This window comes from Rattus norvegicus, chromosome 20 (genome assembly GCF_036323735.1).
Source record: "Rattus norvegicus strain BN/NHsdMcwi chromosome 20, GRCr8, whole genome shotgun sequence".
In the NCBI taxonomy this organism is placed as follows: domain Eukaryota; kingdom Metazoa; phylum Chordata; class Mammalia; order Rodentia; family Muridae; genus Rattus; species Rattus norvegicus.
This window is the reverse complement of record NC_086038.1, coordinates 9,946,054-9,973,519: the sequence shown is the minus strand read 5'-3', so window position 1 is coordinate 9,973,519 and position 27,466 is coordinate 9,946,054. Positions and strand designations below refer to the sequence as shown.

The 27,466-nt window shown below is 52.4% G+C and overlaps 1 protein-coding gene and 1 long non-coding RNA gene across 6 annotated transcripts; one reads left to right on the top strand and one right to left on the bottom strand.

The window, feature by feature from the left end:
* Nucleotides 1–1,101: 1,101 nt before the first annotated feature.
* LOC108349047 (uncharacterized) lies at nucleotides 1,102–14,674 on the bottom strand. Of its 3 annotated transcripts, XR_001842578.3 has the most exons (4): nucleotides 12,449–14,667; nucleotides 12,146–12,284; nucleotides 4,714–7,220; nucleotides 1,102–1,984 (listed from the first exon to the last, which is right to left on the bottom strand). It is a non-coding gene; the product is annotated as an uncharacterized LOC108349047 (long non-coding RNA). The 3 variants fall into 3 exon arrangements; XR_005497498.2 differs by lacking the exons at nucleotides 1,102–1,984; nucleotides 4,714–7,220 and having other exon boundaries at nucleotides 10,847–12,284; nucleotides 12,449–12,503; nucleotides 14,205–14,667; XR_001842577.3 differs by lacking the exons at nucleotides 1,102–1,984; nucleotides 4,714–7,220 and having other exon boundaries at nucleotides 10,847–12,284; nucleotides 12,449–14,674.
* A 116-nt stretch (nucleotides 14,675–14,790) lies between these two features.
* On the top strand, nucleotides 14,791–26,416 carry Sik1 (salt-inducible kinase 1). Of its 3 annotated transcripts, none has more exons than XM_039099048.2 (14): nucleotides 14,839–14,968; nucleotides 15,561–15,731; nucleotides 16,392–16,508; nucleotides 18,974–19,037; nucleotides 19,188–19,349; nucleotides 19,473–19,597; nucleotides 19,688–19,811; nucleotides 20,422–20,645; nucleotides 20,864–21,019; nucleotides 21,442–21,564; nucleotides 21,677–21,893; nucleotides 22,273–22,554; nucleotides 23,156–23,384; nucleotides 23,813–26,416. In XM_039099048.2, the coding sequence occupies exons 2-14, from the start codon at nucleotides 15,576–15,578 to the stop codon at nucleotides 24,162–24,164; spliced, it is 2,331 nt and encodes a 776-aa protein (XP_038954976.1). In that variant the 5' UTR covers nucleotides 14,839–14,968; nucleotides 15,561–15,575; the 3' UTR covers nucleotides 24,165–26,416. The 3 variants fall into 3 exon arrangements, with proteins under 3 accessions (XP_063135557.1, XP_038954976.1, NP_067725.2); NM_021693.3 differs by having other exon boundaries at nucleotides 14,874–14,929; nucleotides 23,813–24,406; XM_063279487.1 differs by lacking the exon at nucleotides 23,813–26,416 and having other exon boundaries at nucleotides 14,791–14,929; nucleotides 22,273–23,298.
* Nucleotides 26,417–27,466: the final 1,050 nt, after the last annotated feature.

Genomic DNA, 27,466 nt, shown 5'->3' with positions numbered 1-27,466 from the left:
AGGACTTGTGTACTGGGTGGAGCAGCCCTTAGTGTCCTTTCTGTATAAACATAGAAGCTTTTAACACTTCCCCCCACCATCCCTGACCTTCACGGGGGGGGGGGGGGGGGGCAGCCATGCCTCCTTGGCTCTAGCCTGTGACGTCTGTGACGGTAAGCTTCTCAATGCCAACCACACGCTGAAGCGCTAGCTGAGTATTTTTCTTCCCTTCAGTGGTATTGTTCATACCTTGAGAGCGTGGTCTGGTGACAAGCTCTGATTGTGTAACGAGGCTGCCGGGCAAGGGCATTATGGTCATACCGGGACTCAAAGGCAGCCTCTGGCCTCAGAGGAGGAGAAAAAAAAAACCCACCAAGGCAAAAAAGAAAAAAAAAAACATAGGTGAGAAAGATGTAAAGGACCAATATCCTCAATATAGAAAGAGCTCTCAGGATAAATAAGAAAAGCATTTATTTACCTCAGGCTTCATCACTCTGTTTGAGTCAACCAAGAAAGTCTGGCTCCTTTGTTTGGTTAATAGCTTCCAGGAACCAGCTCTTTCCTGCTGTGTTTCTAGGGTTTGGGTGGCTGACCTATATGTCACTCCCAGAGTTTAAGCAACTCTCCCTGGCTGATAACAGTCATCCCAGAGACAAACAGGAGCTATGGGTGTAGACATCTCACTGTGGCCCTTAGAGCTGTATTCTGCTGTGACAGACCCCCAGAAAGTGCAAAGTAGGTCATCTCCAGGGAGTATCGTCTTACTGTGCAGGAGGCTGGGACGTCCAAGGTAGAGACAGGACACCCGATGAGGGTCTACCTAGGTCAGCCTGTGGTGTCTGCCAGAGAGCAAGACAGGACAGCAAAGTCATTGCCTTTCGAGGGAACCTCTCTTGCTAGTAACCTTGATCTGTCTGTGTGGGAGAGTGTGTCAAGAGACACCTCCCTCACCTCCCCCCACACTCGGTTTCAAGATCGGGTTTCAACACATGCATTATGGGAAACAGTGAAAGTGTGAACTTTCCTACAAAGGGAGGGAGAAGGAGAATGCAAACAAAGCCCACACTGGGTAGCTGAGCTGAGGTGCTGAGGAGGAGAAGGGCGGGCGCCTTCGTGTGTGTGTGTGTGTGTGTGTGTGTGTGTGTGTGTGTGTGTGTGTGTGTGTGCATGTTTGTGTGTATGTGTGTGCATGCTCATGTGCATGTGCGTGTGTGTGTGTGTGTGTGTGTGTGTGTGTGTGTGTGTGCATGTATGTCTCAGCCTGCCTGTGCTAAACACCCGTTCTCATTTTTTGGGTGAAACGGGTCGAGCTGCATTTCAATGAGAAAGGCCTTGGATGAGATCCAGTCGCGAAACCTGGGTGGAAAATGAGAGCCGGCCCTTCAGACTAACATGCAGCCAACAGTTAACCTCCAGTCACCAGTGGGAACTCTCAGCCAGTGGCGTGAACGCCCAGCAATGGCCGCGTACAAGTTCAAATCCGTGCCATTCCGGCTAAACTGCCTCTCCCGGAAGATGTTGTAAGTCCCCCAACCCCTGTGAAAACAGCTGTTGCAACTGGCCAAGATGAGGTCATCCTGGAGTGGTGGGGTGTCCTAAATCTCAAACTGACTGGGTCCTCATAAGAAGAAAGAGACCGGCTGGATTGTGGTGGCGCACACCTTTAATCCCAGCACTGGGGAGGCAGAGACAGGCAGATCTCTGTGAGTTCGAGGCTATCTTGATCTTCAGAGCTAGTTCTAGGTCGGCCAGGGCTACACAGAGAAATTCTGTCTCAGGAAAAAGAAAGAAAGAGGGGGAGGGGGGGAAGAAAACAAAGGAGGGGGAGGGGAAAAAAAGAGAAAAGAGACCAGCAAGGCAGTGAAGCCTCTCTGAGGCAGAGGTTGGGCAGGGATGGAAGGGACCATGGACAGGTCCTTCTGAAGCCTCCACACCCACCTTGGACCTGGAGTTCAGGAGGTGTGTGCTCTGCAGGCGCAGTGATGTTCTAAACTGACTCAGCATCCTGAGGAGGAAACACAGTTCAATGTTGGCGATATTAGTGTGGCCCCAGGAAGTAAATGCAGGAGCCGTGTTGACATCTGAAGTTTGCAGAGTCCTCTTGGAACCTCAGCTCTTAAATACTGGCACACCATAAGGTCTACAGAATCCCAGCTTTGAGGCAACCTCATGCAAAGGAAAATGTCACGCGGGAGTCCAGCATGCCGTAAGAGATACTGCAGCACTATTGCAAAAGCTGCACACATAACATGCTGGCACAGGAGGATGCTGGGTAATGGTGGGGCACTATGAAATATTAGATATCAAACACAGTGCTTTCAACACCAGACACAAAGGATTGTCTTCCTGAAAATGGAGAGACATATATACCTACTCACAGGGCAGAGAGGTGGCTCAGCCTGTAAAGAGGCTTGCTGTCAAACCCGGCGACCTGAGTTCGATTCCCTAGGACCTGAATAGTGGAAGGAGAGAACCTACTCTCCCACAGGCTGTCCTCTGACCTCCACATGCTTGCTGTGGTGCACAAGCCCCCTGCACCCCACATGCATGCGCACACACTCACGCAAATGAATAGATGAATAATTCAAGATATAATAAAAACCTTAAATTCTACATGAATAAGGCACAATCTGAATTTTTTTGAAAGTTCTAGAATCTTTATATAATAGAATTTATATAATGTATTATACAATTGTAATATATAAATGTATATAAATGTGTGTATATAATATGGATATAATGTATATACATGTAAACATTGTATATGTATATAGATATACATGTTGTATGTATGATATAATAAATATATTTTGTTTAAATATATGTATATATAAATAAATATTTTGTTTAAATATATATGTATATAAATATAAATATATATGTAGATATTATATATGGATATGGATACATTATATATAATGTATGTAACATAAAAATTATAAATGTATATAATCATATAAAATGTATTTATTTAATAGAAATATAATAATGGTGTTTAACATGCTTGATTATCACCAGAACAATGAATTTGGATGGATTGCCCTTACTGTTTATTATTTCATATAAATATATATTTCTCATAACTATATATTCAATTTCTCTTTGGAGATGGAGTTTTCAATTTCTTCCTCAGGCCAGCTGTGCACCCAGGGGCTCAAGCAAGCCCCCTGTCCCAGGATAGTTGGGACTGCAAGTGCCATATCACCACCAGGAAAACTTTCGGTTCGCAGCATTCAGAAATGCACACTGATCTTTGAAACTACCATGGAAGATATGCAGTCCTGATAACCTTGCCTACCTCAACCCCGGCTAACTCCGTGCATATTTGAAGTCATAAAGCAATTTCAATTTGGTAGCAAAGGTCTCATTATGGGCCTAGTGTTTCTAAGTGACGTCTGAGACAGAAAACAAATTGCAAAGGCTTTCTAAACCCTCTGGGGTGTGGCTGTACCCCAGGCTCGGGTGAGTTGCACCTTTGCTCCATAGCCCTTTCTGTACGCCCACCACAGCCTTTTGTCATTGATCTTCATTTCTCTCTTATTATCTGCATAACTTGCGAATGCCCCAGAGGGGACGATTACACAGGGCAGCGTTTACACTTGACAAGGTGGAGTGGGTTGTCCCAGGCCACGACATGGTCAGCCACAGCCTGTAGATAGGCTCAAATTGGTTGCCCTCCCCAGGGTATAGTCCCTTTCTGGAAGAGCAGCACTAGTGTCCAGGGGAATGTGCCACCAGCTTTCTGACACCACCCTGCCTCAGAGTCATGTGACAGGTCCTCCAGACCTTCCGGAACCCCACCCTCCCCAATGTAGATGGCTCTCCTGAAGTTCTTCCAGACTGAGGCTAAGGCAGTTACAACCTGGTCACCTGCTGTGGGGCAGGCCGGGCTTGCTGATTCACTGTCCCCAGCCTCTCTGCCAGCACTAATGGGTGGGTGTGTAGGGCCTGGCAAGGTTCCTTGGAGCCTATGTGGAAGGAAGAGGCCATCTTTGCCTCTTAGCTGACCATCCCTGCCAGGTGTCTCAGGCCCCCCGGGACCACCTTTGACCTGTGGCAATAGATGCTGTTCTGTCAGTGCAATCACACTTAGAGAAGTTCCAGATGTTGCCAGGTCGTGGTGCCCAGCTGTCTCCACTGGCCTGCCCTAACTGCCTATAGCCTTGTCCCCACTTAGGGTTTCATGAAGCGGCAAAGGTCTAAAACCTTTACTCTAAATGTTGTGTGGATCTGCTGGGTGCAATGTGGCCAACTAGGCTGCCATAGTTGCCATTCACTGGGACAGTCATGTGACCCAGCTTGGGTCAGTCAGGCATGACCCACACATAGCTGATGTGGTCACTGAGGCTTTTGCTTCTGGATGGACCTGATGCAGCGGACACCAGGGGCCTGTGAAGGTTAGAGCCTGGCTAGGACAGAGCACCCTGGCCTCTAAGTCTCATCCAGCAATCCTGTTCTCCACAGAGTCCTTGCCATAGCTGAAAAGAACATTTCACTTCAGTCCTTAGCCTGCAGCTGCTGTGTGAAGAGGGGAGCCCTGATATTAGCGAGTTCCAGAGCCCCAAGACCATTGCCCATGAATCAGTTGGCATTTCCGGCATATGAGTTAGGATGTGTTCATTCCTGGGAGTTCCCCATCTCCAGAAAGACCCCAGACTAAGCCACAGAGCTCTGGACGCACTTCCGACACCCACAGAAGGAACCCTTCCTTCTGTCCACTCTCTGTAAACACACCTGAGAGAAGCCAGTCACATAGGGTGCAGGGTCCTTTGGAGTCTGTCTGTCCAGTATGAGTCTCATACGTTCTTGTGTTACGTTTGATAGGCATGTGTTTCGTTTTCGGGGATCTTCTGACCCCACCTTGACCCCCAGCTGTTCCTCCCAGTGTGGGAACTGTGGCAGAATGAGCAGCCAGGGTCCTGAAAGGTTCAGCCTACTGGAGAGTCCTACGCTCTTCCAAAAGAAAGAAAAGCTAGCTGAGGAAGCAGAAGTCCTGTGTTTTAGCCACATACTTTCCCTCCCTCCCTCCACCCAAGGTCAGAAAGTGAGGAAGGGGCCCAGTATCCTAGTGGCCCAAGAAGTGAAGTCAAGGTGTCACTCCCTGGCATCCTGAGTGAGACGTGCCAGGCAAGGCCCGGTCTCGGCCTGCTTCTTATGGGGCCTACACGGGAGCCAGCCTTTGAGGTCATTGAGAGTTTCTCCTTGCTGGTCCTTCTCTCCTTTCTTGTTTGGTTTTGGGGGTGGAGCTTGGAGAACATCTAGTCCTAAAGGACTCTTAGTGACGTGGGAAGACTGCCGTGGATGAGGTTGAGGTCCAAGAGGATAGGATGCGACTCACAGAAAAAGGGTAAGAGACAGAGTGGGTACAGAGGACCAGTCCCAGGACACCCTACCTCCAGGAACACTCCAGTAGCCCAGTGTCCAGTTCCTGGGCATTCTCTGTGAGAGGAGGCGACTGAGGGGGGAGCCTTGGAGTCTGGCAGGCACAGGGAATAGATGTCTTCAGGATTGTGCCCCTCTCCAAGTGCTATCCCCGTTGGTTTCCATGAGCCCAGCCTCTCTGTCACCCTCCCAGCTCTGAACTTGCCTTTTGCTTTAAGTTTGCCTCTCCAGCACCTTGTCTGTCCCCACTCAGTACCTGGTTGAAAAGTATCTTCTGGGGAGCTGGCCCTGAAACACAAGTGTGGATTCCTGGTTTTGAGACTGGAGGGGACACGTACCCAGGCCTGTAACACCTTTGGTCCAGCTCGTTCCAGGAGGCTCAGGCTGAGTCCAGACTTGATCTAAGCACTAACACGGAGCCTTGAACCACAGGCAATGTGTGTTTCCTCTGGGCCTGTCCTTTTCCTGTGTTTCCTGTGGCTTCGCTAGATCACAGATGAGGCGCCAGCCTCACAGTGTGTGCCGAGGCTCACACTGCTGCACATCTTTGCATGGCTCCTGGCTGTCATGAGGTTCTTGTGTATGGTCTTCAGGGTGTTTGGGGCATGACAGTAATGTAGGCCATTTTTCCTAGCGGGCCCAATGATGTCCTCGACATCCCTTGACACAAGCTGGTGCACTGCTCCTTTTAAACAAACAGCAACAATGCCCGAAGTCATGGAAACCAGGTCAGAGAAAATGAATACCCTACTGCTGGCCAAGAAAGAAAAAAAAATGCCTGTCAACCCCTGCAGCCATCCTCACAGGCAGGAGCCTGCGGATCACCTTGGCAACCTAGGGACAGGCCTCCACACGCTCAGTGGACTGGCGGCTGCGCTGCGGTGACAAGTGACTGCCAGCCTCTGTAGGTAGCTCTGCCTTTAGCCTCCAGGGATTCCTTTCTCCAGAGAGTGCTAACGAACCCACATCCATTTTCAATGTCTCCCTGACTCTCAGACCCATCTTAAGTAGTCTCCTAAGGACAGGGGGAGGTATCGAGCAGTCTGGGAACAATGGGAACTGGCACTGTCCCCACAGGCCACAGGCCTATGCTCCAAATACCTCTTCTGCAGGAGTCCAGTCTCCTGGATAAAAAGAGGAGGGGCCAGCCTAATGCCTGCATGGGGCGTAGTTCATCCTCCCACAATGCAATTTTAAGCATGGGAACCAGGATTTTCATGGTGCTTACTGGCAAGGCAAGGTGCTTTCTCCACAGGCCACTGGGAAAGACAGGCGTGATCCCCATGTGGAGGAACCTTACTGCAGTCATAAATGGCAGGATGGGAAACTTCAAACACCAACAGCGTCTCCTGTGCCTGTTTTCATCTCTACGTATTTCTGCATCTTTCGACTCTCCACTGCACATTTCCCGGAAGAGCCATCTTCCCCTCTCTACCCCATTTTGATCTCATAATGTCTGTTACCTGTGGTCAACCTTAGTCTGGAAACACTACATGGAAATTTCTAGAAAGAAATTGCACGAAACCTGAACATCAAGATGAAACCCCAGACCATCTTGTTCTATCCTGTCCAAGATGTCATGAATCATGTCCAGTGAATCCACCATGTACATGACACCCACCGACTTACCTTTCAAAGACGGCTCAGAATTCTAGTGCTTGTATTCGGGGAAGGCGGGGCATGCCAAACCCCACATGGTCACAGTGTCTGGTCCGTGTCACTTACCTCATTGCGTCTCATTCCACTGGGAGGAGGCAGAACACATTTCATAGCTTATATTTAACGTTGCTCTTCTCCTGTAGCATGGGTAGTTCATGTTAATCTCTCGTTGTGCCTAATTGATTAGCTTTATCATAGGCCTGTATATGCAGAGAAACGAGGCTCTGTGTTATATACTGTTGTTATTATTATAGGCAAGCCTGAATGCCTACCATGATGGTTTATCTTGACTGTCAGCTTGGTGGGATTTGGAGTCACCTAGGAGATAATAGGTTGAAGGCATTTCTGGAGAAATTTATCTGAGGAGGTGTCTAGGACCTAATCAAAAGGGAACAGGAAGAAAGCCAGCGGAGTACCAGTGTTTCTTTCTTTTTCTTTCCAACAAGATACAATGTGAGCAACTGCTTTGCTTTCCAACTGGATAAAGTTGGTCAAGTTACCTCCTCTCTGTTGTCATAGCTACAGCCTCCACCGCCATGATGGACTACAGCTTTAAGCTGAATGCCGTGATAAACCCTTCCTGCCCAAGTTTCTTCTGTCGAGGATTTTGTGACAGAATCAAAGAAAGTAGCCAATCACACACACACACACACACACACACACACACACACACACACACACACACACACACACACTGGGGAGGACATGGAGACACAGCTGAGCATGCAGTGTATCTGTGACCTTGCACTCGGTGTGGTTTCAGGAAAAAAGAAGATCTCAGAAAACCCCTTGTACATGAAAAGAATCTGTTGTAATTTCATAGGAAAGACCCGTGTGCTTAGGGGCCATCGTCTTCTCCCTGCATCAAGCATCTGAAATCGCTGGAGACCCATCCAGAAACCAAGGGGAAAGCCAAATTTCTGGTCCTTAGGTCTCTCTCTGGCTGTCCCTCCTAGACCACTGGGGGGTTTTATTTTGAGATCACTTTGGGTGCTCCCCACGCCCAGGGTTTGAGTTGTGAGAAATGACAGGGAATCGCTTTTACCTCTTGAGCTGCCGGGCTTCCAACCCTGAGCTTGCCCTCCCTCTTCGCTCCCTTCTCCAACTTGCTTGCCAAGGTTAAACCCTAGTTTCTTTGTCTTTTCAATCTCCCCGTCAACCTTGTGGGCAATGCCCCAAGGCTCGGTAAACCTGAAGTACCACACCTGCCCTCAAGCACCTCTGGAGAAGCCACACAAACATTTGGGCAACGCATGGCAAACAGACACTTGGCCTCGCTGAAGGTCGCTGACGGATTTTCCACCCTGAACTCAGGGCTTGTCCCAGACCCCGTATCCAGGGCAGAATTCATAGGGAAGAGGCAAATGGCTGCCTCCTGCATGCACACTAGGGCCCATGCCAAAGTCCACACCTCACAGGTCATCCAAGGCCACTGTCCCTGCCCAGCCCTCTGTCTCGCTGCCCTGCGTCATTGTCCTCTGCAAGTGGCTTGCTTATGGTTTCCTGTCTCGATTGCCCATCTTCTACACTTGATCTTAGCCAAAAGGCTGAGAAGCCATGCCCGTCTTTAAAAAAAAAATAATTATTATTATTAATTGTATGCATAGGACGGGTGCAGAGGTCAGGAGAAGGTGTCAGATTTTCCTGGAACTGAGTTACTGATGGTTGTGAGATGCTAGGAACTAACACTGAGACCTTCAAAAAGAACATCACTGAGTGCTCTTAACCCCTGAGCCGGCTCTCCAGTCCCCTAGTTGTCTGTCTTTTGAGAACCAATGCCCTGGAAAGACGCTGTGTGTGACATCCAACCCTGGGCCCTCCAGCACCCAACAGTGCTGCCACAGCTAGTACTTCCTGAGCCTTTGGGGACCATCTGATACCGGACTTCCTGGTGCAAGTAATGGGTTAACCTGTCCCTTCTCACCTTGGCCTTGGCAGGGGGTCTTCCTTTCTGTCACCATTTCTTAGCCATTTGGAGCATGCTCACTCACGTTCACACTCACAACACCTAGCACAGCTCTTATACATCTTAGAAACGTGTACATATGTTTTCCAGACGACTAAAGCAGGGGGCGGGGCAACCCCAGCATTCTGCTGTGTGCAAAGCTGGTGGATCTGAGAGAATGTAAGCTGCCACTGAGAGTCTGTTATAGGAACCACGGCGCCCTGTGCAGCCCTGCACAGAGCCCAGCAGTAAAGCGCAAGGCTGGCTCTAGGTCATTCTGGGGTTCCTGGGGCTGCTCTCTCCATATCTGCAGAGGGCAGAGCTTCCCTGCCTCTGCTATGCGGACAGAGCCAGACCGTTAATCTCTGTGCTTGTTGAATGCATCCTCTTTGACATGGTCAGCCCCCACCCCCAGGGTCTGGGCTGTGAGACCCAAAGTTCACCAGCCAGCATTTTAGTTGATGGTTGGTGGAGTTGTGGCTTAGGGATAAATGCTCTCACAAAGAAAGGGCTCCCTGAAGCCTTAGTGGCTTTATAGGAAGAAGAAGACACAGGGGACCTGGGCTAGCGCACCTGCTGCCTGCATCAAGTTACAATGACCTCATGATGCAGGAAGAAGGCCCTGGAGGGAAGCCAGTATCTTGCTCTTGGACATCCCAGCCTTCAGAACCATTAGCCCAATAAACCACAAACCATAAGCCAGCCTCAGCGACCAAAGAAGTCTAGAACAAAGCAGCTCTCCAGTCTCCGGCATTTTGTTACAGCAGCGGAAAACAAACTGACACTCCCCGGTGCCTGGTACTTCTGATTGAACAGCAAAGAGCTGGCATTCGTGGACACAGGTCTATTCGTCCTGAAGGAGACCCGGGGGGAGGACTTCAGACATGTCTCACCAGGGTGGATACGCAGTCCCAAGCAGGCCCTGGCTAGGTTCTGATGTTCCTTTTTGGCCCTTGCCGACTCATGGACACTGATCTCATCTTGTGCTCATCCATCTCGAGCTACCTCACGGTTTTGTGGCACAGGTTACGGGCGCAGGCGTTCAAAGGCCTCACGGTCCTCAGGTTTGGACCATCGAGCAATACCATCAGCCGCAAGTACCCATGATTCCTCACTCCGACAGGCAAGGTAGTTCAGTGGTAGAGCATTTGCCTAGCACACGGAAAGGCCCCGGGTTCCCAAAGATAAAAATAAAAAAAGTAAGCTTACAGCTTTGGTGTATCGCTGGATGGGACTACAAGATTGGGTGGCCACTATGAAATTTCCTAGGAAGGTGTTTTTCACTGCTGTCACAAGCACCTTGACCAAAAGCACAGTGGGGAGGGAGGGGTTTATTTTAGCTCACAGTTCACAGTCCATCGTGGAGGAAAGACAGGACCAGAGGCCATGGAGACTCCTCTGGCTTCCATATACCATCCAGGACTCCCTGCCTAGGGGTGGTACCACCCAAAGTGGGCTGGTACCTCCCACTTCAACTGTCAATCAAGAAAATGCCTATAGGTAATCTGATGTAGTCATCCTCTCAGTTAAGGCCCCCTCTTCCCAACTGACTTCAGTTTGTGTCAAGTTGTGAAGAAAAGCAAAAGAAGAGTTCTAAACCAAACAAGCAAAGCCATGACCCAGCCATACCATTCCAAGCCAGTATAACACAGATGTTTTTTCTATGTCCACGTTTCTAGCTACTCTGTTCACAACAGGTAGGACATGGACTCCGTCTGGCTGTCCACCAGTGGATGGATGGATAAGGAAAATGTGGCTCCATGTACCCGAAGGGATTTCATTCGGCTGTAAGGATGGATTCATGACATTTGCAGCAAAATGAATAGAACTGAATATTATCTTAGGTGTTCGTGCCCAGAAAGACAAATACCACACACTCTCTCATGTGTGCATCCCAGGTTTTAATTTCTATATGTGTCTTCTGGGAAGGTTGTGGGGAGGGAGACGACGACAGTGAGCCAATACCTGAGACTTGAAAGAGGAAGAAAGCTATGTGGAGGGGAAGGAGGGGGGAGGGGAGACGAGAGAAGGAAAGAGAATAAACAAAACGATGTATGGAACTCTTAGGGTGCCTATTACCTTATGTGCTAATATTAAAAAAAAAATAATGAAAAATAAAACTTAAAAGACCCAAAAGCTGAAATCTTAACTAATTAATAATTTCTCCATGACAAACGGGAAGCCTAGTGCTCTGGAATCAGGGCTAGCTGGTCATGGGTGAACACATATCTACTGGTATGTGTACAGATGCTTCTTGAGCTGTTTTGTCCTGGGCCACCTCTCCAGAACCCAGACACCTCCCACTCATGTCCAGTGTCCTCAGAATCTCCGCCTCTCTCACTTGGGAGCCGAGGGGCCCAGTTTGCTTTGTTGTTTTGTTTCTCTGGTCCCTGCTGGCTGATCTGGTCACTGTTCTGGGAGGCAGGGGTTCCTGCCCAGGCATAGTCTAACAACAGTGACACTCTAGGGCAAGTGCCTCTGGGCAGGTGGGATGCTGTCAAGGTCAAGGCCAGTCAGCCTTTGGGCAGACTTGCTCCCTGAGCTCCTGGCCCACGACCGGGGATGCCTGGGTCTTAGGCCTCCTCCTTTCTTCTGTCATCCCAGGGCTGTGACTCTCCCCTCAGCACACACAGCAGCTTGTCAGAAGTTCAGAAGTAAGGTGGGCCAAATAAACCGAGGTAAGTGACCAGGCCGGGGTGGCCCACTTTTCTTGACTGCTTCAGAAGCCACCAGGCAGAAGCTGTACAAACAACACATGAAACCCAGAGAGACGCAGTCAGAAGGGCAAAGAGGCCCTTCGGTACTAAGTGGAGTGGGCCGAGAAAGAAGTGTGCCTTTTCCAGCTCTCAGTAATATAGGAAGCCAACCCTCTTCTCAGAGAAACATCAAGGTCTTCAGGGCTCGGGGTCGCAGGCCCACTACCGCTTAATCTCAGAGCTAGTGCAGAACTCCAGGCTCTGTGCATGTTGATTTAGGTCGGGAAGACAGGGCTGTGGCACGGCCATCGAAGTCATGAACAACTGAAGGGCTCTCTCTGGCCCAGCAGACAGGACTCCCAGCCCCATGATCCAAACAAGAAAACCAACCTCCAGGACCATCACACTCCCAGGAGAGGTGCGGTGAGAAACAAGAAGTGATTCCCATTTGCCAGTGAGAATGCTACTTCACCAAGGTACCTACCTCACTGGTACAGTAAGGCACAACCCTGAGCTCCCTCCCCTGCTCTGGGTGAGGAATCCCTGAGTCATTTGCTCACGTCTCCAGAGTGCATGCCAGGTGCTCTCTTCCTCCTCAAGTGCCAAAACATTACCACAGAACCCTGCAAAAAAAAAAAAAAAAAACCAAGAAATAGTTTCCAGGCATCAAAGACACAGAGCTACTTGGGGAAGATGGGGTTTCAGGAGGATGCCCGGTACCAACCCTCCTAGGTAGGCATATGCTATCAAGGGTAAGGCCAGGCAGCATTTGAGGGGACTTGCTCACCGGGTCCTTCCCCACTCTCTGCTTCTGTGGACACAGCGAGCTGCTCCTCTAGGATCTGGGAGGAACAGATAGGGTCACAGGACAGTAATGGGAGGTGGATGCCCAGGAGCCAGACATGTTTGCCTGGTTCCAGGTTTGCCTCTGAGGCAGCATCCGCCACTGGGTCTGGGCCCCAAGCTTTTCTTTGGCGCTGACTCAGTGAAAGTGAGGACGTGGCTGCTCTTAGGTTTGATTGAGGGGAAGGGTTTTTTGTTTTGTTTTGTTTTGTTTTGTTTTTTTATTGTAGATATGAGGGAGAGATCAGCCAGAGGCATCTGGAAGGGTCCTGACGGAACACAGCCAGCACAATAGATTGAGCCGTGAGAGGAGAGAGAGAAGGGGGAGTAAGGGGGGAAGGAGAGAGGAGGACAAAAGAAGACCCAGGAGAGAGAGAGAGAGGGAGGGAGGGAGGGAGGGAGGGAGGGAGGGAGGGAGAGAGAGAGAGAGAGAGAGAGAGAGAGAGAGAGAGAGAGAGAGAGAGAGAGACAACACCAAGGGAAAGAGGACCAAGAGAAGAACCAAGAGAGTCCAGTGGTTAGCTTACATAGGAATGAGAAGTGTCAGTTCTGATACGTTAATGGGCACCTCAGCCATTTGTCCTTTGGGACCTCACACTGAGGACATGTTTGCAAACACCTCAGACCTTTTGGAAAGGCTTTGACTAGATGGATGCCAGTGGGTGGACAGGCTGGGAAGGGATGAGGGCCCATGAGGCAAGAACAAAGGGGTTTTCCTACCCTCTGCCCAGCTCTCCTGGGACCAGGGTAAGAGGTTAGGATTCCCAAGGGCGAGGGGAGCAGCGGTAAGCTTCTCAGATGGGAGAGACTAAAAATACTGCCCCTGGGACAAACCAGAGGAGCATATGGGAAGGCTAAAGGGACCCTGAGATGCCTAGTGTCCTTGAATGCCCTTCGAAATACTTGAACCAGAAAAGGTCAGGATGGAACTGGTGAAATCTTTGTGGGGGTGAGGTATAGTAACAGTAGTATATTTTGGCCCCCTCATTCTCTCTCTCAGGCTAGCCTACACCACCCCCCATCTGCCCAAAAAGTCTTCCTCCCTTGAGGAATCAATTCTGATGAATTCTGAATCAATTTTGATTAATACCCGCCCCTTGCTAATTTTTCTCTCACACAGGAAGCCACGAGGAAGGGAGACACGTAAGTTTAGCTCCAAACTGCCGCCTTCCTTGCCTTTGGAGAATCGTCTGTCCCTTTTCCAGTCTGCCCTTAAGAACACATCTTACTTTCTGATGAGGTGTGAGGGAACACAGACAGAAGGAGTCACCCACATGCCCGTTTCCACTCTCTCCATACTCCGTCTCCCCTTTAATGGGCCCTGCTTCCGGCAGGCACTCTCAGGGTCAGTCCCAAGGTCCCAGCCACCCTGTGTCCTATCTGTTCTCAGCTTGGGGACAGACAGGGTGGGCCAATTGGCAGACAGCAAGGGAATGGGCAAAGTGCCCAGTCCTCCAAGGGCCCCACTTATCAGCCCTGAGTAGGGGCTGGGTCCTTCCGCTGCCTGTGTCTAAAGCACCAGTCCTAATCAGCTGCCCCAGAACACTGCCGGACCAGCATGGTGAGCTAGTTCGAGGTGGCCCTTGAAGCAGGAGGCTTCAGGACCATGAGTCGCGTTTTCTTGCTTCAACTTTCCAATTGCTGAATATTTTGAGATTTTTTTTTCTGCCTGTAACAAAAATAAGTGGTGTTCAACTGACCAACAGTTTCCTAGAACCAGCCATTCTTGCAGCTGGCCGGCCCTCTCAGGGATGAAGTGAGGGTCAAGGGGCAGAGGCTGCTGGCTGCACATCGAGTGCTCGGCGAAGCAGAGTGATCAGTCTAGGCCCACCAGCCCCAGAGCCCCACGACGAAAATCCCGCGGTCCTATTCCACCCTGCTGCGTCCGAAGGGGGCAGTGAGCAACCACGGGGCACCGTACCCACTATGGGTTTACCCGCCCCCCGGAAGAGGTCCCGAAGCAGACTGTCTCCTAGTCGGTGGGCCACAGCAGTGTCGCCCGTGCCCGGCAGGGGGCGCCGGCAGCCTCGGGCGGCTGCTGAGCCCGGTCCCTGACGTCACCGCCCGCGGTCGCCATAGCAACGGCCTCACCAGCGCGCGCGTCAGAGCCTCCAGTCTCTTGGCAACCGCCCGATCTCCGCTCCCCCTCGGCAGGCACCGGGCCGCGCGTCGCTCTGGCGTCAAAACGACGTCAATGGGCTGTGCCTGCCGCGGGGGGCGGGGGCGGGGCGGGGCTTGCGCGGGGCGGGGCCGGGGCGGGGCGGGGCGTTGCCGCGTGCGGCCGGCGGCGGCGGGGCGCTGACATGCGGCGCGGCCCGGGCGGCGGCAGCAGCGTTGGCGGCGGCGGCGCGAACGGCGGGCGCCGGAGCAGAGCAAGCAGCCGAGCGAGTGGCGTCCCGGGTCGGGCACACGGAGGGCGGCGGAGGTGAGCGATGGCGCGAGTTCGGGTCTCCGAGGCCCGCAGGTGCGCGCATAGGGTCGCGGGCAGGACTCCAGCCCCGCGGGCTCCCCATTGTTGCGGGTCGGCGCCCGGAGGCGGGTCTGTGAGCGCCCGGTTGAGAAGCCTGTCCTAAGGGACTGAGCGCTGGCTCTAACGGACGGGAGCACGGTGAAAGCCCGGGGCCCGAGGGTGTCCAGGGGCTGGCGTGGGGTCCACCGAGGGTGGACTGCTGGCGCGCGCTCCCGGTCAGGACCGGGGGTCGGGGGGCGCGTGCGTGGGGGCTCGCACTGAGGGAACCTGGGATCGAGGGGGCGCGCGCGTGGGGGGCGCGGGCTGGGAGCCTAGGATCCTAGGGCTCTGACTAGGGAATTCGGGGTAAAGGGGGTGCGTGCGTGGAGACTTTAGTCCAGGGGGACACAGTGTCAAGGAATGAGCGAGTGGGGGTGTGAGCTGCGATCCAGTGTCGGGGCCACAGTAGGAGCCTCGGGCTGGAGGAACACAGGGTCGAGGACGCACGCCCGGTGGCCAGTGGGACAGTTTTGGTGGCCGGGCTTGGCGGGGAACGGGATCGGGCCGGGGTCGGTCGGTGCTGAGCGCACTCCTCGCTGACCCGCAGGTGCGGCCCGAAGCCATGGTGATCATGTCGGAGTTCAGCGCGGTCCCCACAGGCACCGGCCAGGGCCAGCAGAAGCCCCTCCGGGTGGGCTTTTACGACGTGGAACGAACCCTGGGCAAAGGCAATTTTGCAGTGGTTAAGCTGGCGCGGCACCGAGTCACCAAAACGCAGGTGCGCGCGCGTGTTGTGTGTGTGTGTATGTGTGTGTGTGTGTGTGTGTGTGTGTGTGTGTGTGTGTGTGTGTGTGTGTGTGGTGTGGGGGGAGAACTAAACCAGGGGGGTGGATCCAGCCAGGGGGTGGACCCCTGTGCTGATTCAGTCCTGCAGAGTTGATTGTCACAATTGTAAACGATGACAGTGTTTAGTCTGGTAAAGGGGGGAAAAAAAAGCTTCTACATAATTTGTACAATTACTAGGGAACAGCGAAGATAATAATGACCAGCAGCCGCCCCCTCCCCGCAAGAGGGGGGGAGGGAGAGAGGATGGAAGGGGGGAGAGAGAGAGAGAGAGAGAGAGAGAGAGAGAGAGAGAGAGAGAGAACAGGAGAAGGAACAACAGAAACGAGCGGCTGCTGGTAACGCTAGCTGGCAAATGGCAAATACAGGGGCTTTAATTCAACTTCTATCCCTTTGAATAATGTTAGTGGCTACTTTTATTTTATTTTTCCCCCCAACTTCTTGTGACCTTTTGAAGACATCAAACGTTCGAGAAATTCACTTGCCAAAAAAATAAAATAAATAAATAAATAAATAGAAAGAAAGAAAAAAGACGGTGCAAATGAGGTGACTTGAAGGTTTATTTACCCTCCCCTCTTCCTTTGAAAATCTGTAGGTTGCAATTAAAATAATTGACAAGACACGGTTAGATTCTAGTAATCTGGAGAAGATCTACCGGGAGGTCCAGCTCATGAAACTCCTGAACCACCCAAATATTATCAAGCTTTACCAGGTGAGCCGGAGGGGCCTCCCTGCTCCGTGGGACACATCCATTGATTTTTCTCCTGTCACACCCTGAGACTCCTTGGGTCCCTGAAGGTAGTTTGGGGTTTCCGATGCTGTGTGGGAACCGAACCACTTAGTACAAAGTAGCTGGATTGACCTTCACGAGGCTGGGTAGCTTTATTGACTGTTGAGTCTCTTGCTGTGGGTCCTACCTGTTCACGTTTTGGACATGTTGAGATCTGTTGACAAAGTCCTGTCACTGGGAGGATAGCCCTGTGTATGCTCGGTCGGCTCGAGCGAAGGACAAACTTGAGCAAAACTCGGAACTTCTGCCTTTGCAGATGGTTGCTAAACGTCAAAGAAGCAGCTGTTCTTTCCCCAGGTCTCCTTAATGTATCTTTGGGATACAGCGCTAAGGAAAGACAGGGAGATACTTCAGCCCCTAGGAACTTGCCATTTAATCTGGGCGGAGGACGTGCGTGCCTCACCCGCTTGTCTGTCTGTTGTTCCCTGACAATCTTCCTCAGCAGTCTGCCTGGTGATAACTGGCTGCTTCTGCTGCTGTGAAATAGCTCTGTGTGTGTGGAGAAACCAGGGCTTGTGGGTTGAATTGGTGTGTGGTTCCTGTCAGTGACTCTCAGGATCCTTGTGAGCCTGGGGTGACTGCAAGGGACAGTTGGAAAAGCTGTGCGCACGGTTCAGGAGGGGAAAGAACTGTAATTTAAAATTACCCCCTGGCCAGTCCTTTTCAGAACAAAGACAGACAGGTCTCTGGAGCTTGTGTTTGGCCTGTGGTGACGGCTCCCTCTGAATCTCTTAAGCACAGAGCCCAGGGCTGTGCATTCAGGGGGTCGTGCCTTATTTCAGTCTTTAAGTGGTGGTGCTTGAAGACAGGTTTCCTCTGTGGTCAGTGCTTGAGAGAGGGGACTGGGGAGGCTTGACCCCTGTGCTCCTGCCTGTTTGTGGATGCCCATCTGTCTTAGCACCCTCTTCCTGCCTTCCACTTGCCCACCAGGTCAGTCTCACCAAGGGAACGTTACCCAGGGGATGGATGTCAGAGTAGATATTTTAGCTCCTGTCTTCAGTGACTCAGCCTTCAGGATCTGGTGGGCTGCTGAGGCCAGTTGGTCCTCTGGTCTCGCTTGATACTGGTGTCTAGCATTCATTCAGCTGGCCCCGGGCCCCAGAGGCCTGCTGAGGCATCTCATTCTCTCCTTTGGGTGGGGGTGGGGAGTGTTCGTCTGGTTGTATCTGTTGAGATAGGGTCTTGCCATGTAGTTGCTCTAGCTGGCCCTGGTGCTCTCTGTGCCCTGCCGGCCTTAAATTGTGGCAGTCTCCCGCCGCATAGTCTCTGAGGACAGATGTCTGCCACCACGGTTGGCTTATTTTGGGTCTTAAAAGGTTAAAAGATGTAGACTCTGAGTTCATTTTCCTTCCCCTTTCTGACCTCTGCTGCACCGTGGGGAGTGGGGAGGGGACGATGGCTGAACTTTGAGCTGAATTGCTATGGTTTTTAATAACACTTTTCTTAGTAAAATTTATGACTGAAGAAGCTTCTTTAAAAGTATCTTCTAAAGGAATAACAGTACATCTTAAACCCAAAGAAACCTTTCTTCCTATTGGAATATAGGAAGAAATATTTTCTCTATTTACTTGTATTGAGACAGTTTCACTACGTAGACTGACTGGGCTAGGACTGCTATGTAGAGCAGGCTGGCCTTGAACTTCTGGTAATTCTGCCTCTGCCTCCTGAGTGCTGGGATTACAGGAGTATGCTACATACCTGGCTCCCCTGGAATATTTAACCTATGGGTATGCACAAGTGAGGGAACAACAACAATAAGCCCTGAATCTTTGTATCTTTGTTGCTTAGTTATGGTTTAAATGGTTTTTTTTTTTTTTGTAAGTAACAAAGTTGCCGATCAATAAATAAACTCTGAAGGTGTATGTTGACACTGACCGTCACTGTTGACACATGCCAGGCACTGCACTGTACAAAGAGCAGTCCCCTGTAGCTTACCTTGGCAAGGCTGTGTTCTTAAAGGCTTAATGTCCTGTCAATAAAGCGAGGGGGGCCGGGGCATTTGTATCGATCACTCTGGCTGCTTTGGGTTTTGTCCCTGGGGCTTCTGAAAGGACACTCCCAGGATCCTGGCACGCATGGCCTTCAGAGCTCCCAGGGGGGCATGCAAGGCAAATGCTTGCCCTGTCCAGTCTTGTTTGTGGCTCTCTCCTTTTTTAGAGGAGGGTTGCCAGGACAGACAGGACCAGGAGACGGCGGGGTGGATGTGTGTAAAGTTGCTTCTCTGGGTTGTGGATTTTTTTTCCCCCTCCCTCTCTCCTTCCTTAAATGATGGAGGTAGTTTTTTGGAGAGGTCAAAGGTTGCTTTGGGTTCGAGTGCGACTACCACGGCGTCTATGTGAGCCTTTCTCCTCCCCTTAAGTTTTTCCTTATTTTTGTTGTCACTTCAGGTTATGGAGACAAAAGACATGCTGTACATTGTCACGGAGTTTGCCAAAAATGGAGAAATGTTCGGTGAGTCCCATTTCTTGTAGCACTAGGCGAAACCTGCCTCCTTGTGCCGCCCTGCATGCCTACACCTCCAAAGGTCCTCAGCATGTCTTTGCCCTGCCCCGGGGAGGCTCAGCGTCTTCTGGTGTGACTTTTCCTTTGGTTGTCCCTCAGATTATCTGACTTCCAACGGGCACTTGAGTGAAAACGAGGCTAGGAAGAAATTCTGGCAGATCCTGTCAGCCGTGGAGTACTGCCACAACCATCACATCGTCCACCGGGACCTTAAGACAGAGAACCTTCTGCTGGACGGCAACATGGACATCAAGCTGGCAGGCAAGAATGTGGCAGGGGCTTTGGGGTGGGGGGCCCTGTGGGACATCTGGTTCCAGTGCACCCAGCAGCCACGGTACATGCCGGTCCCAAACCAATGCCAGTGCCTCTTCCTTTGCCTCGCAGATTTTGGATTTGGGAATTTCTACAAGCCAGGGGAGCCTCTGTCTACTTGGTGTGGGAGCCCCCCCTATGCTGCTCCCGAAGTCTTTGAGGGGAAGGAGTATGAAGGTCCCCAGCTGGACATCTGGGTAGGGAGCCTTTTTGGACCCTGCTGCCTGCCAGTATGTCCCTGGAGCCGGCAAGCAGGGTACCAACACGAGCTGTCTGGTCATTCACAGAGCCTCGGCGTGGTGCTGTATGTCCTGGTCTGTGGCTCCCTCCCTTTTGATGGACCCAACCTGCCTACGCTGAGACAGCGGGTGCTGGAGGGCCGCTTCCGCATCCCCTTCTTCATGTCTCAAGGTGGGTGAGCGTGGAGCTGGTCTGCCCTGGGAGCCTTAGATGAGCTGGGTGGTGGCTTTAGGGAAGAGGTAGTGGGTGGGTCTCGCCAGCGCCTGCCCTGCTGCCTAGCAAGTCTGCAGTCAAGTCGAGACTCAGGGCTGGGTGATCGGACTGCAAGAGAAACTCAACCTACAGGTGCTTTCTAGTGCCCTACTTACAGCTCACACAGGAAGCTCTCCCTGAAGTCTGTCTCCTGTAAGCCTGTCTCCGCAGTCCCCCCTACTAGCCAGGTCCTTCCATCTTTTCCTCACTCCCACCATCAGACCCCAAGGTGCCCGCCCCTCTCACACACAAGGCTTTCTGCTTCACAAAGTCGCCTAGACTCAATAGGAGGGATAGTCTAAATGGTTTTGAACCGAGAGTACTTAGAAAGATAGAGTGTCTTCTCTGGTTCTGGTCCCCATCATGGTGGCTCTTCTCTGAGGCAGGGGGGGCAAGACCGAAATGGCAGCTTCAGACTTCTTGACTATCACGTGGGTGGTTTCCGCCCGTGTGATACGCTCTGCTGTGGGAGTAGGAATAAGCCCCCAGGCTCCGTGCCCTGTCCTCAGCGAGTCCTTCACTCCCACAGACTGTGAGACACTGATCAGACGCATGCTGGTAGTGGACCCCGCCAAGCGCATCACCATTGCCCAGATCCGCCAGCACCGATGGATGCAGGCCGACCCCACCCTCCTGCAGCAGGACGACCCTGCCTTCTCCATGCAGGGCTACACCTCCAACCTGGGCGACTACAACGAGCAGGTGCTGGGCATCATGCAGGCCCTGGGCATCGACCGGCAGAGGACAGTAGAGGTGAGCATGCAAGGCCCTCACATTCTGGGATGCTGGTGGGATCGTGTTTCTCCAGCAAAGCGGGCCCTTCCCTGTGGAGTTAAAAATGGAGGTGCAGTCTAGTTTCAGGGCCAGCTTGTCTAAGGATATTCTTGGCTACCTGGAGTAGTCTCATAGGGAAGCCTAGTGGCCGGCGAGGCTGAGGCCTCATTCTGACCCTGCCGTCCCTGCTCCCTAAGTCTCTACAGAACAGCAGCTACAACCACTTTGCGGCTATTTACTACCTCCTGCTCGAGCGCCTCAGGGAGCATCGAAGCACCCAGCCCTCATCCCGGGCCACCCCTGCACCTGCCAGACAGCCTCAGCTCCGAAACTCAGACCTCAGCAGTCTGGAGGTAAGGGTGAGCTCCCTCTCAGAGCCCTGCTCCCATCCCTTTGAGACGTCCCATCAGAGCTCAGAGTCCTGTGCTTAGACATGGCTTATACTCTCAGGGCAGTCCCCCCTGGATGCCAGTGCAAGTCTGCTTATGCTTCAACCACAAGCTGTGGGGAGGGGCGGTGGGGAGAGGAGAGCATCTGAGGGAAGCTATGGCTACTCTACTCTGGGCCAGGCTCTGCAGGCTCTTGTACTTGCATGCAAACACGCACATGTACACGCACACCAGTCACCTGCACATGAGTGGGACCTCAGAGACATAGTGCCCTCAGCTAGCATCAGGCCAGCTTCTGTCAGTTTTACCTGTAGGACCACTGCTGCCACTGGTAACTGACCCTGGAATTACTCCCTCACAAACCCCTCCCTCCTCTCTGACCCCAGGTTCCTCAAGAAATTCTCCCATGTGACCCTTTCCGGCCCTCTCTGCTGTGCCCGCAGCCCCAGGCCTTGGCTCAGTCTGTCCTGCAGGCTGAGATAGACTGTGATCTCCACAGTTCGCTTCAGGTGTGTGGGCGTTGGTCCTCGGTGGGTTCCTCACTCTCCCCTGGTGGCCGTGTTCCACCAGAATCCATCCTTTGAGTCTCGGAAGTGACCGGCTTTTGTCTCTCCTTTGCAGCCCTTATTCTTCCCCCTGGATACCAACTGCAGCGGAGTGTTCCGGCACCGATCCATCTCCCCCAGCAGCCTGCTGGACACAGCTATCAGTGAGGAGGCCAGGCAGGGTCCCAGCCTGGAGGAGGAGCAGGAGGTCCAGGAACCCCTGCCTGGCAGCACTGGCCGGAGGCATACACTGGCTGAAGTTTCCACCCACTTCTCCCCGCTCAACCCTCCTTGTAAGTACAGAGACCCAGTATCCAGGGTGAGGGCCAAGCCCACTTGAAATGGGCCCTTGGCCTGGCATTCTCCCTCCGTTAGGTTGTTTTGTTTTTAGTGACCCATGGTTCATACTTGGTGACAGGCCACCCCCTTGGCTGTCCCAGGCACTGAACCTTTTCCTCTTCTGGGATCCGAGCCTTGATGTTTAGCTAGCCATCTGCCCTTGCACCTATGGGCTCACAGCCAGGGCCTCTAGGCTCTGGTGGCCTAGATTAAGCTCGAGTTGGGGAATACCATACCCCAGCCTCCCCTCACTTAACAGGCCAAGTACCTTGCCCCTCAGGCTGCACGTTGTGGGTGTGGTGTCTCCTGCTCAATCACTTGATCTCCCCACAGGCATAATTGTCTCCTCCTCTGCCGCTGTGAGTCCCTCGGAAGGAACTAGCTCTGACAGCTGCCTCCCCTTCTCTGCAAGCGAAGGTCCTGCAGGGCTTGGTGGTGGCCTGGCCACCCCAGGGCTTCTGGGCACCAGCTCTCCAGTCAGATTGGCCTCACCCTTCCTGGGATCACAGTCAGCCACCCCTGTGCTACAGAGTCAGGCAGGTCTGGGTGCGACTGTCTTACCTCCTGTCAGCTTCCAGGAGGGACGGAGAGCGTCGGATACGTCTCTCACTCAAGGTAAGGTCCCCTCCATGCTCATCCGTCCTGCCCCAGTGGCCATCCCTGTCCTTGATGGGAGTTATGTGTGTGTCAGCCTGAACAGGTCCCTCCGTGCCCCTCAGACACACTGGACGTGCAATCCCAGTTCTAGGCAGCCCGACTTACAGGGTAGACTCGGACCCGGCCGTGAGTGCAAGGGACGACCGTTCTGGGCAACTAGCAGGATGGCCAGGGTCAAGGAAGGGACCTTGACAAAAACAGTCCCATGCTTGCTTTAGATTTTTCTATGTCACTCAGCAGGTACCCATGAGGCCCTGTACGTCTGTGTCAGTCCGGGCAGCCTCCCGAGCCCAGTGCACTGCACACTCTCTCCCCCACAGCATACCCAGACACACCTGTGGGAGGGACCACAGCCCCACACCTAGAAAGAAGGCCATGGAGGAGGTGTGGATGTTGGAGTCAGGAGCTGGCAGCTGCCGTGCGAGCCCTGTAGGGAACCTTAGCCATAGCTGCCCAGTTCTTCCCTTCCCTCCACAGAGCATGGAAACCCCAGTAGGCTGAAAGCTATCGGCCATCACCTAGAGCCAGGCCTGCTAACCCCCTGCTCTTGTCTCCATAGGGCTGAAGGCCTTCCGGCAGCAGCTAAGGAAAAACGCGAGGACCAAGGGGTTCCTGGGACTGAACAAGATCAAAGGATTGGCCCGTCAGGTGTGCCAGTCCTCCATCCGAGGTTCCCGGGGAGGGATGAGTACCTTCCACACCCCGGCCCCAAGCTCAGGTCTGCAAGGCTGCACGGCCAGCAGTCGCGAGGGCAGGAGCCTGCTCGAAGAGGTGCTGCACCAGCAGAGGTAGGCCTGACCTGCCATCCTGCTCCTGTGCTCCGGGCCCTTTCTGTTAAGGAGCCCATGAAACAAGCTCCCTGTGTGCTGTGATGTCCCCTGTCGTGTGGTTTCCTTAAGGGACATTTTGGTTGGGGTTAGAGCAAGGAGAGGCAGTGGGTAGGTTTGGTAACCCTCTGTGGGTAGAGGGCAATGGTGACCAAGACCTTCTTCCTGTTGAGCTTGACATCTCTGAGTTGCCGCAACAGCCAGGACGTGGGGGCAGGATGGCTCAGGGATGTGTCACGTCACACACAAAGCTATGTGAAACCCCATCTGCCGAGAGCAGCTTTGAGGTGGGCGGGACCCACCTGGGCAGTTCCGGGAAACCAGAGCGCTGCTGGGCGGAGCCAACGAGGGTAACCGACCTCCTCCCTCCCCGTCTCTCTGTTCTTCAGGCTGCTCCAGTTACAGCACCACTCAGCCGTCTCATCTGACTACCAGCAGGCCCCCCAACTGTCCCCCGTCCCCTACGTGCTCACTCCCTGTGATGGCCTTCTCGTGTCTGGAATCCCACTGCTGCCAACGCCCCTCCTCCAGCCCGGCATGTCCCCCGTGGCGTCTGCCGCGCAGCTCCTGGATGCCCACTTGCACATCAGTGCTGGCCCAGTGGCCCTCCCCACTGGTCCCCTGCCACAGTGCCTCACCAGGCTGTCCCCAAGCTGTGATCCTGCTGGGCTGCCGCAGGGGGATTGTGAGATGGAGGACCTGACCTCTGGCCAGCGGGGGACGTTCGTCCTGGTACAGTGAGGGTGACTCTGCCACACCCCTGCCCCCCCACCCCACGGATGGACTCTTCCAAGCAATAATTTCAGAGTATGTGAAGATGGTTTCGGACTCAAAAGCCAAGAACTTTCTAGACGTGAAACAAGCAATATGTTTGGTGTACGGGCTTTTTTAGGAGTTTTTTTGTTTTTGTTTTTGTTTTTGTTTTTGTTTTTTTCCTTGCACTGAGTGACCTCAATGATAAGTAGGGATGGAAACTTTCTGAAGAAAAATAATAATTAAGAGTATGTCGGGGCTGGGGATTTAGCTCAGTGGTAGAGCGCTTGCCTAGGAAGCACAAGGCCCTGGGTTCGGTCCCCAGCTCCGGAAAAAAAAAAAAAAAAAAAAAAAAAAAAAAAAAAAAAAAAAAAGAAGAGTATGTCATGTGGGCGGGCGGATGGGAGGGAAGGACAATGAGGGGAGAGAGGCCCTCGCGGCTGAGCTGAAGAAGAGAGGGGCCACGCTGCTCAGGGACCTACACTCCTGTTCACGGTCCGTCACCGTCACGTGACAAGCGCTTGGACGTCCCTGGAGGGGGGCAGCTCGTACCGTGGCTCGCGCCCGTGTGTGTTGGTCGGCATCGTTTTGGGTTTGGCTTCACAGAGCTCCACCTCCGAAACGCTCCGAAGTTGCTGCTCTCCGTGTGCGTTTCAGAATAGCCAAGCATCAGCCTAGGGGAAGACCCCGCCCAATCCTGGGATTTTCCCCCGCGTCATACAGAGGACCGCCTCGCATCGCCTCTCAGTTTAAGATTCTGTAGCTGCTCAAGTCAGTTCGCCCGGCTTATTCAGAGGACTGGAAGCGGGTAAGGACCTGCAGGTGGGCACTCTGTCCCGCGGTCACTTGGACCAGAGCCCCTCCCTCCGCAAGGAAGCCAAGAAGTTCCTTCTTGCCGCGTACCTCGACTGCTGCTAATTATCAGATTTTTTTTTTACGCATTTCATTATCAGGGTCCCGCAAGAACACCTGACTTGGGGAAATTGTGCAATACCAAGGGGCTGTGACCAGAGGGACCCAGGTAGCCAGCGGGCATCTTGGTTCTGACCACCTTGCTCATGGTCTGGGACCTTTCCTACTTTCTTAGTAAAAGCTCGGCTCCCCCAGGCCTGGGCTTTGTCTGGCTTGCTTTCCAGGAATATTATAAGTCAGTGTTTGTAAAGTTTCTTTTTAAAGCAAACACTACACATGTATATAAATAGGAGACAGACACTACTTATTTTTTTTTTTTTCTATTTTGTATACACTTCTGTGTTCCTGGCTTAAAAACCTCCCCTGGTCACATTTAGAAGTCATGCCCCACGTTTGTGTTTGAAAGGGCCATGGGCTGCCCACCTCCAGCATAGGGTAGAGGTGTCAGGGAAGGAGCGGCCCCACCTGACAAGTCTGTCTGGACAGGTAGGCCCAGGCAACAGCTGTGCCATCCAAACACCTTCGTTCTCTGTCAGCCATCTGTCTGTCCCCCCTGCCTCCCGGGCGACTTCCACCACCGCGTCTCACCACCGCAGTATTAACCTGAGGTCTTTAAGGGAGAGGAAAGGAGACACTTGCAAAAGCCAAAGATTGACCGAGTTACCTGAGGCCAGGAAGAGGCAGCCCTCGAACCTGACGTCACAGCGCAGTCCTCCCTGTTGGCCCCGTGGCCCAGCCTATACCGCTTACTCTCAAGACGGGCGGAGGACCGTTCTTCTGGGTCAGAACTGGTGCCCTCCATAGAACAAACCAAAAAGTGTCCCTCCTGCCGACTCACCTGATGTGTGGATCAAGGAAGCACCTACTATCCCGGGCAGCCGGCTTTCCTCTCCCACAGTTCCTGTCCGTATACCACAGATCAAAGGCCTGGGCACTGCTGTGTGTCAGAAGTGACAAGCACTTTACTTTCTGGCAGTTTTTGTGTCTTCTAGTCGCTGTTGACCCTCTGGGGGACAGTAACGTCATGGTTTTTAGGTTTTTTTTTTTTGTTTTTTTTTTGGTTTTTTTTGGCGTGTGTGCTGTGTTTTTGTAGATCCTCACGGCCCTGTGCTGGGCTGTAATGGGATCGCCTATTTAAAGACACTACCGTGATCTCAGATGTATATAATGGGTTTTTTGTTTTGTTTTTGTTTTTTTACTATGATGGGATTGTTTCATTTCTCATGTTAATGTGAGAGACGTATGCCAAATGATTAGTTGATGTATTTTTTTTAATTTAATATTTAAATAAAATATTTGGGGGGAAATCTTGACTTTCCCTTAGTTCACCTCTGGGAGCCCGTTCCTTTGAAACACTGTTGGGAGGACCCAGAAGGCTGAATTGTGTTCAGGCCTGCCACAGCGTCCTGTCTTAGCCCCAAATCAACAACAGGCATTTCCTGGCTTCCCTCCTTCCAAATGGACTCTGAATCCCTTGACAAGTTCTAGAAGTCTTAAACCTTTACAAGTTTTAGAAGAATTTCACAGGGAAACTCCCCTGCCCTGAGTCTTCACTCCCCTCTGGGTAAAAGAAAATTCTTCAGCGTTGCCTCCTGCAGTGGGGAGGTGCTGTGGCATAAACTCCACAGAAGAAAATGAAACAGTCCTACCCTCTTTGGGTCTATACCCAAAAACTGCTCTGAGAGGTTTTTATACAGAGATGTTTACAGGGGCACTGTCAGAGGTCAAAGTTTAGGGGCCATGGATGAATCAACAGGAAAAATGTGTTCCCTCCCTAGAGTGGAGTACTTAGCCTTCAAAGCCGAGAGAACCCTAGCCTGACTGAGTCCCAGGCGTATGCTCAGTGAGATAAGTCAGTCACAACAGATGGGGACAATGACTGCACTCCTATGGGGACCTTAGAGTGGTCAAATTCAGAAAGTAGCATGGTGGCTTAGGGACTGAGATCCAGTTTGGGGCAGTGAGAGACTTCTGGAGGTGACGGCTGCACAGACACGCGCTTTAAATGCCACTGGACTATGCATTCAGAAGCAGGGTGGTACATTTCCTATTGGCTCTGTCACACTGTAGCAAAAGTATTTGAGAGAAAAGGCCCAGAGAATGGGCAGTAACTGCCAGAGAGCCAGAAGGAGCCGTGTCGGAGCACAGCGGCCTCAAAACAAGGATACGGCCACTGCGGGTGCTAAAAACCCAGAATCTTCTTCACTAGGGCTCTTGAATGTGTGAGGAGCATTGCTCCCAGGGGCCAGCCCAGCCCCTTCAGACTGCTAGACGGGGGTGGGGTTGGGGGCTGAAGGCTATGGGGGAGCCTCGTTGGATCCCGGTGAGCCTTGGCCGATCAAGCTGTGTGTTTAAAGTGCCTACCACATCTAGACTTG